Source organism: Gastrolobium bilobum, unplaced genomic scaffold, assembly GCF_033153095.1.
Source record: "Gastrolobium bilobum isolate Gb01-03AN ecotype WA unplaced genomic scaffold, APGP_CSIRO_Gbil_v1 utg1269, whole genome shotgun sequence".
Lineage (NCBI taxonomy): Eukaryota > Viridiplantae > Streptophyta > Magnoliopsida > Fabales > Fabaceae > Gastrolobium > Gastrolobium bilobum.
The window spans coordinates 110,607-119,829 of record NW_026898540.1 but is presented as its reverse complement, the minus strand read 5'-3'; the positions used below and the strand labels follow the sequence as shown (position 1 = coordinate 119,829).

At 34.7% G+C, this 9,223-nt stretch overlaps 1 protein-coding gene across 2 annotated transcripts; it reads left to right on the top strand.

Annotated features, from left to right (window-relative positions):
- The first annotated feature begins 471 nt into the window (after window positions 1-471).
- On the top strand, window positions 472-4,812 carry LOC133317260 (alpha-xylosidase 1). Of its 2 annotated transcripts, XM_061519115.1 has the most exons (4): window positions 472-712; window positions 853-1,535; window positions 2,708-3,156; window positions 3,292-4,812. In XM_061519115.1, the coding sequence occupies exons 1-4, from the start codon at window positions 480-482 to the stop codon at window positions 4,570-4,572; spliced, it is 2,646 nt and encodes an 881-aa protein (XP_061375099.1). In that variant the 5' UTR covers window positions 472-479; the 3' UTR covers window positions 4,573-4,812. The 2 variants fall into 2 exon arrangements, with proteins under 2 accessions (XP_061375099.1, XP_061375098.1); XM_061519114.1 differs by having other exon boundaries at window positions 2,708-4,812.
- The last annotated feature ends 4,411 nt before the right edge of the window (window positions 4,813-9,223 follow it).

Sequence of the window (9,223 nt, the reverse complement as noted above, 5' to 3'; positions counted from 1 at the left end):
TTATATCATTTAAAATGACATAACTTATGTCATTTAAAATGACAAACACCAAACCTTTATTTAAAAGGACAAAATATAAAAAGGACAAGCTTTTCTTTAAATTAAAAAAAATCTCAATATAAGACTAAACATTTTATGAGACTAGAGAAAGCAAGTATAATTACTATAATTATACTTAAGGATTCTTAACTATATGAATTGTTAATTCACTTATAAATATCTTATATCTTATTCAATAATAATTTACATTCATAAAATGGATAACTTGGTGTTATAAAATTTCTATAAGGTGTAGGGTCCAAGAAAAAAATCAGACCTATTACTATTATGTGAGTTGTGGGCTGTAGCAACCTAACATTTACAAGAAGATTACTAATAAAATGTTAAATTCATAAATTAACGTGCAAACAATTTGGTTATTTATACACCATAGCTACCCTCACAGTATCAGTCCCCAGTGCATTACTGTATAGTGAGCTATGGTTTATCCTAACCATGTAGCTTCTCTATGTCTTTCTTCTCTTCTTCTAACTCTGGTTCTGTATGCAACTGGGGTGAGTTCTTCTTCAGCAAATGTTACCAAAATTGGCCAAGGCTATCGACTTATCTCCATTGAAGAGACCCCTGATGGTGGCCTTGTGGGGCTCCTTCAAGTTAAGCAGAAAACCAAAATCTATGGTCCTGATATTCCCCTTCTACGCTTCTATGCCAAGTAAGTCCAACCTTCCATCACTATGCACATTCATTTCCCCTTTTGAAAAGTCCCATATTTGTTCTTCTTTTTTGTGTGTTTCAATGAAAAAAGCTGATTTTTTTTTTTTAAAACCTTGTACATTTTTGTTGATTTTGAAGACATGAGACAGAGAACCGTTTGAGGGTACAAATAACAGATGCCAAGAAGCAAAGATGGGAGGTTCCCTACAACCTTTTACCAAGGGAGCAACCACCAGCTTTGACTCAAACCATTGGAAGGTTCAGGAAGAACCCTATATCAGTCTCTGAGTACTCTGGTTCTGAGTTTCTGTTCAGCTACACTTCAGACCCTTTTAGCTTTGCAGTGAAAAGGAAGTCAAATGGTGAGACCCTTTTCAACTCTAGCTCTGAAGATTCAGACCATTTTAGTTCACTGGTTTTCAAGGACCAGTACCTTGAGATTTCTACCAAATTGCCTAAAGATGCCTCTTTGTATGGTTTGGGAGAGAACACACAGCCACATGGGATCAAGTTATATCCAAGTGACCCTTACACTTTGTATACCACTGATATATCAGCCATTAATCTCAATGCTGATCTATATGGATCACACCCTGTGTACATGGATCTCAGAAATGCTGGTGGCATAGCTTCTGCACATGCTGTTCTGCTGCTTAATAGCAATGGAATGGATGTTTTCTACAAAGGAACCTCTCTAACATACAAGATTATTGGAGGTGTATTTGATTTTTACTTCTTTTCTGGGCCTACGCCTTTGAATGTTGTTGATCAGTATACTTCCTTAATTGGAAGACCTGCTCCAATGCCTTACTGGGCTTTTGGTATGATTCACTATCACTCTCTTATTTTATTATTGCTTAATCTACTTTGTATGCATAATATTAGTGATACTGATTTGGGTGTCATTCCCTTTTTGTGTTAAATGATATAGAATGAAGAATTATCAATTGTGAAAACTGGGGCTTACCAGATGCGACTACTTAATTGATAAAATATCCTTGCCTTAGTTAAATGGAAGTAAACTAATGTTTTCAAATCAGTGGTTATGTGAATTCAGTGACTTTCTTGATACATGATGAGATTATTTTCTTGGTGTGTTGCATAATGCATTTGAGATTTTTTATTTATTTTTTTACTTCAGCTTATCTGTATATTGTACGATGGGGATGTTCCGATTGTTTTATGAAGTTAGGTCTGCAAAGTTATTTTAAATCATGTCACTGTTTGTACGATTTGGATCCTGGCAAGGCCTTTTTAGATCTAGTGTTAGTTGTTCAGTAATTTAATACCTTTTAGGTCCACATGGAAAGATAAGATCACTCATAAAAGTTGGAAACTTAACTTTACCATATAAAATAAAGTCATCTTTTCTGCTAAACTCTTGAGTCAAGGAATTTGACCTTTGTCACATGCTTGTATAAAGGAATCCGTGGGTCCTTGTCAAGGACTATCATTGCATACACGTTGTCTATCACCGTCCGTTTTCCTAGTGAGAGAGGTCATATATTCATATTTGTATCGGATTATGTGGTTAATAATAGCAACAACCTTGGGGATGATTTTCATGTCATTTTAAGGAAAAGCTTCCTTTATTACAAAAGGGGTCAGTTGTGTTTGAGGGTAAAAACTGTGAAAAAATCATGAATTAGTTTTCAATAAGTATAATGCTTATAGCTCTGTATGGCCAGAAGTTGTACTAATCCAAGATGACCATTGCTACCTAATCTGTTCAATATTGTTATCTTGTCTGAAATAAGGTTGTCCTTGGGTTGAGGGGAGTCTACAATTCAGTTTGGATTATTACCGATGAACTAATCATGTCTTCTTGCTATAACTTATACTTGCTTCATTTACATGTTGCTACTTCACTTGTCAATTAAGTGAAAAGGGTGAGTAGCATCAGATCCTTATGCTTCCAGATGAAGTTGAAAATAATACCTGAATTTTTTCTAAAAGCCTTTTAACTTATCTTCATGCTCATTTGGTATTATAGGATTCCACCAATGCAGATGGGGATATCACAATCTATCAGTGGTAGAAGATGTTGTGGAGAATTACAAGAAGGCTCAAATCCCACTTGATGTGATCTGGAATGATGATGATCACATGGATGGGCACAAAGACTTTACACTCAATCCAATCAACTACCCTCGTCCTAAGCTTTTGAACTTCTTGGACAAGATACACAGCATTGGCATGAAATATATTGTCATTATTGACCCAGGAATTGGTGTTAATGCCAGCTATGGTGTGTATCAAAGGGGTATAGCTAATGATGTTTTTATCAAGTATGAAGGTGAACCTTACTTGGCTCAAGTTTGGCCAGGGGCAGTAAACTTTCCTGATTTTCTCAATCCAAAGACAGTTTCTTGGTGGGGTGATGAGGTCCGCCGCTTCCATGAACTTGTTCCAGTTGATGGCCTATGGATTGACATGAACGAAGCTTCCAATTTCTGTTCTGGAAAGTGCAAAATTCCCAAGGGAAAGCAGTGCCCAAGTGGAACAGGACCTGGATGGATATGTTGCTTGGATTGCAAGAACATTACCAAAACACGATGGGACGATCCCCCCTACAAGATAAATGCCTCAGGAATACAAGCTCCTATTGGTTACAAAACCATAGCCACTAGTGCAGTCCACTATAATGGCATTTTGGAGTATGATGCTCACAGTCTTTATGGTTTCTCTCAATCCATTGCAACTCACAAGGCCCTTCAAGGGCTTCAAGGCAAGAGGCCTTTTATTTTGTCCCGCTCCACTTATGTTGGTTCAGGCAAATATGCTGCGCATTGGACTGGTGACAATCAGGGCACATGGGAGAACTTGAGGTACTCAATATCCACAATGCTCAATTTTGGTATATTTGGCGTGCCAATGGTAGGTTCGGATATATGTGGATTCTATCCACAACCCACTGAAGAACTATGCAATAGATGGATTGAAGTAGGGGCTTTCTACCCTTTCTCAAGGGATCATGCAAACTACTACTCCCCTAGACAGGAGCTATACCAATGGGAATCAGTAGCTGAGTCTGCTAGAAATGCTTTGGGTTTAAGGTATAAGCTACTCCCACATCTTTACACCCTAAACTATGAGGCTCATGTTAGTGGAGCCCCAATTGCCAGACCTCTTTTCTTCTCATTTCCAACTTACACTGAATGTTATGGCCTTAGCACCCAGTTCTTGCTAGGAAGCAGTCTTATGATTTCTCCAGTGCTTGAGCAGGGAAAAACAGAAGTGAAAGCACTCTTTCCTCCTGGTTCTTGGTACAGTTTGCTTGATTTGACACAAACCATTACATCAAAGGATGGAATCTATGTTACCCTTGATGCCCCTCTGCATGTGGTCAATGTGCATTTATATCAAAATGCCATTCTTCCAATGCAGCAAGGTGGAATGATCTCTAAGGATGCTAGAATGACACCCTTCAGCCTCATTGTTACCTTCCCAGCAGGGGCAACCGAAGGAGAAGCTAAAGGGAACCTCTTCCTTGATGATGATGAACTGCCAGAGATGAACCTTGGAAATGGCTATTCAACCTATGTTGATTTTTATGCAAATGTCAAACAAGGAGCTGTGAAAATTTGGTCACAAGTCCAAGAAGGCAAGTTTGCATTAGATGAAGGTTTGGTTATTGAATCTATATCTGTGGTGGGATTACATGGAAGTGGAGCACTCTCTGCACTTGAGATAGATGGAAAACCACTAATGGGTGTTTCAAATGTGAAAGTTAGTACATCAGAACATGAGCACTTGGAAGGTCAGGTAATTGGAGAAAAGAAGACAGTGATGGTAGCTTTGAAGGGTTTGAACATCCCTGTGGGTAAAAACTTTGCTATGACATGGAGAATGGGATGATAGGGTTGAGATTGTCTCATCCTAGTTATGAGAATTGTAACTTTATCGTGTTCTTTTTCTCTTCTACAATTCTTGTAGGTGTTGTGAGGGAGAGGAGATGAGCTAGAATTATGGTCGTCCTTTTCCATTTTAACAATCCAATCCACAACATGGCTTATGGGTTGGAATTTGATTGTTAGTTTTTTTTAAGTACCTGAGTTGAAACTTATTGTTATTCAAGTGATTTAGAATTATGTCTTCCATGTCCTTGTTGGAATCCTACATCCTCGAATCTTCCCATAATAAATTAAACATATCTAGTATATAAATCTAGCCAAAACATATGTTGTTTTCCTTGTTTACTATATTTTTGTCTAAATATCTTATTTCATGGCTTCTTTGTCCTCGTTAAAATCGAGTTTTTATCTTAAATTATATGGGAGATAAAAAATTGTAAAATATAAAATTGTAATTTTTTTATTTATAAAAAATCATAAAAAAAAGTAAAAGTGCTTGTAATGTTGATAAAAATGTTATGATGAGAAAAAAATCGTAAAAACATAAAAAGAACAGTTTTAAAAGAAGTTTTTAACTACCATGCTTATTATACGATATATCTATCTGATTATCTTTATTATTTTTTGTGTTTTCAATTTTTGGTCCGTCATTTCATATGATTTATTTTCGATCGAGTGTTCATAGTACACATGTGGGCCAATTCTATATCTAAGCCCAACAATGAACATGGGCTCTTTGGGAATGTTTGGATTGTTTTTTTTTTTTAAGTAATTTTTTTAAATAAAAGTGTTTTTCATTTCATGTATATGATTGAATATAATTTTTGAAAAAATATAAAAAAATTGGCCAAAAAATGCAAAAATGTTGCTTTTTTGAGAAAGATTTTTGGCTTATGAAAAAGAGAGAGAGCAAAATATTGCTTTTTAATTAAAAAAAATGTTTTTAGACTAGTTCTTCTGACTTTTAAAAGTCCTTCTAAAAAATAATAAATATTAAAAAAAAAAACCTATCCAAATGGGTCCTTATTGTGCATAGGTAAATAGTTATATCTCAAGTAACTTATTGAAATGTAACCGTCACAACTAATATAAATAGGCAGAAACGAATGATTTATGGTATTATTGTGATGTATTTTTATTAAGATTTATGAAAATGTTACATTATTTTCAATTTGTTTCTTGTTTACTGGAATTTGAAAAGGATATGGTGAGGTTCGGTTTGGTTTGAGAAAACGTTTTCAACTTTCATTTTTTTGTGACACATACATATATACCTTCATCCTCGGAAAATCGTTGTCTTTGAAAATCTTTAACAAGATCAACCTAGTACCAATAATTGATTTACACCTGGAGTTGAAGGAATCGTTTTGAAATGAGAGCAGTGATATTGGAAAGCTAATATTCAGATCCACAATTCTTATGCAAGACCACTAAGTCAAACTGTGTTGTTTTGGAGGTTTATTGTTGTCGAAAGTTGAGGAACAAATCTTGGCGAGTTAGGTAGTTTGAGCCATAACTTGGGCTCCATAACTCAAAATTAAGTTGGATTTGTGCCCAATTAACAAGGGTATATAGATGTTTAAAGAGAGCAAGGCAGCCCCCTCATGAAAGACAACAAAAACCCTAGCCACATCCTGAATCCATTGACGCTCCCATCAGCCACCAATATTTTCTCTTGTAGCAAGGTTTCTTCTTAAGTTTGCTTTCATGAGTTTCCTTCTATGATTTTTTTTTTAGGTTTTTTTTTTTTTTTTAATTATTATTGTATTTGTATCGATTTTTTATTTTGTTATGTTCATAATTCATTTAGGTTGGGACTTTAGAATTTTAACTTGGGTTTATTTTTCATTGTGGGTATATATACTTTAAAGTTTTTAAATTTGGGTTTAAATTGTTGCGTTTGGATTAGAACTTTTGTTGGCAGCCCTGTAGGGTCAATGCCTATGCTTTTGGATTTTCAAGTCTATATTTGCTTTTGATTTATATTTTACAATTTTGGATTTGGATGCTTTGATTCTTGTAACTCTTGGTTTTTTTTTTTTTTTTTTTTATAACTCATCTTAATTATTTCTTTGAGGCAAATCATTTTCATGGTATTTTCATGATTTTGACTTTTTGAGCTCTATCAGACTAATTCAGAGTTCGGGACCGTGGTTTGAGATTATATTTTTACCCTTCCCAAATGAGATTTTAATCCACACCTTACTATGTGAAAATAGAAAGGAGATAAAAAATCGTCAAACGTAAAATCATAATCATAACATAAAAAAATAGTAAAAATATAAAAATGTTTGAAATATTGATAAAATATTTTGATTAAAAAAATCATAAAAATATAATAATAAATCAAGATTTTAATTATCACGAGGAGTCTGCCTGCAGCCAACTGTGCTGTGTGTATAACTCTTGGGTTTTTTTTTTTTTTTTTTTTTTTTTGGAACTTATATTTTCTCTTTGTCTATAATCCTTTTGGTTTTTTAGTCTATATTTGGTTTGGGTTTAGATTTTACAGTTTTAAATTTTGATACTTCAACTCTTATTTGTGTGTTTTCTTTTGGGGTTTAGATTTTCTTACATCTCAAGGGATGCACGCAGTGAGGTTAGTGTTATGGATATGAATATCATATTCCAACTACCAACTAGAATATCTAACCAGATATAGAGTCACCAACATCTCAACAACTCTGAACAGCCAAAAGACACAAGATGAGGATCACATCCCAACAGAAAGAGAGTTGAATCCTGTCGCAATTGGGGGAGCTCAAAAGGCCCAAGCCTAGGAAGGTAATCCTATAAATAAGAGCTTAAAGACCCCAGGTAAATTCATTCAATCTATTTACTAATACTGCCCACACTGTGCACACACCCGGTAAATTCATTCAACCTATTTACTAATACTGCCCACACTGTGCACACACCCATCTTTTGGCTATAAGCCTATTGCTTGTGCGCAGTGATTGGGACCTCGGCTATAAGCCTAGTATACAGTTGATATACATTATCTCTGAGCGCATACCATCCGGTATAGCAATACGGTCTATCCAGGACCTAACAGTAGGCGTGAAACGAAAGGTCAGGGGAATACGATAAGACCAAAACCCCGACCTTCGAGCCCAAACGTCATCTCAAATATGGCAAGTCAGGCATGAGCTTGATCATAAGGTCGTAAATGAAAACGGTAACCCGGCCAAGACCTTCAGCTCGATCGCAGACATGATGAAGTCGAAGATCGGATCAAATAATGCTTGAAGGTAGGAAACGAGCTCAGGAAAAATCAGATACGTTAAAGCTCGATTTCACATGCAGAAACCAAGGAAGATCAAGAAGCGTTACGCGAATGGTCTCGGCAAAGGTAATTCCGAGCTAAAACGCAGACTCCAAAGCCTCGAAAGCCCGAGTCCGAGGTAACACAGAATCACCTCGGCATTCCGAGATTCGGAACACCAAGCTGGGGGCAACTGTTATGGATATGAATATCATATCCAACTACCTACTAGAATATCTAACCAGATATAGAGTCACCAACATCTCAACAACTCTGAACAGCCAAAGGGGGCACAAGACGAGGATCACATCCCAACAGAAAGGGAGTTGAATCTTATCGCAATTGGGGGAGCTCAAAAGGCCCAAGCCTAGGAAGGTAATCCTATAAATAAGAGCTTAAAGACCCAGGTAAATTCATTCAACCTATTTACTAATATTGCCCACACTGTGCACACACCCACCATTTGGCTATAAGCCTATTGCTTGTGCGCAGTGATTGGGACCTCGGCTACAAGCCTATTATACAGTTGATATACATTATCTCTGAGCGCATACCATTATAGCAATACGGTCTATCCAGGACCTAACAGTTAGGTTTTTCATGCCAAACCGAATCGAAGAAATAGTTTTATTCTCAAACTGTTTAAGCAAATAGTTTGATTCTTATATTAATTTTTAAAAAAATGTAATTATTTATCATACAATTCGATCTGGTTGATGATTAGTTTCGGCTTATACTATTTTTCCCTAACCAAAACAAGTATTCTGTTATCAAAAAAAAAAAAAAAAAACAAGTATTTAACAATCCAATACATCCCTCAGCGTAACTTGCGGCGTTAACAAGTATATACACTTCTTTCTATAATAATAGTAAAGAATTTATTATTTTTTAAATTATTTGTTCTTTTTGAAAATTTAAAACGTAGTTATTTTTGAATTTTATCTTTCTAATCAAATATGATTTTAATTTTGAAGACACATTAAATTAGAAGTAAAATAGAATTTTATGTTGAATCGAGAATTTTACATTAAACTTGATTATAAAAAATTTAAATAAAAAAGGTTTAAATATAAAAACTTTTCTTTCGAAATAAATTTATAATTAAAATTATTTAAAATGAAATTTATAAATATTTATATGAATTCACGTGAATCATTAATATAAACAAAATCAATAGCGATTATATATGTAGGACTTTTTATTCTTATCTTATATAAATTGAACCCTATGATCATTTAAATAATTATTATTTTAAACTATGATATTTCTATCGAAGAAATAAGAGTCAAGTTTTTTTTGGGTCCCTAATAAAAAATACGATTATCACTTTTGTCTCTTATAAAAAAAAATTATATTAGTCATTTTTAAGGGACTAAATTGATTTTTCATT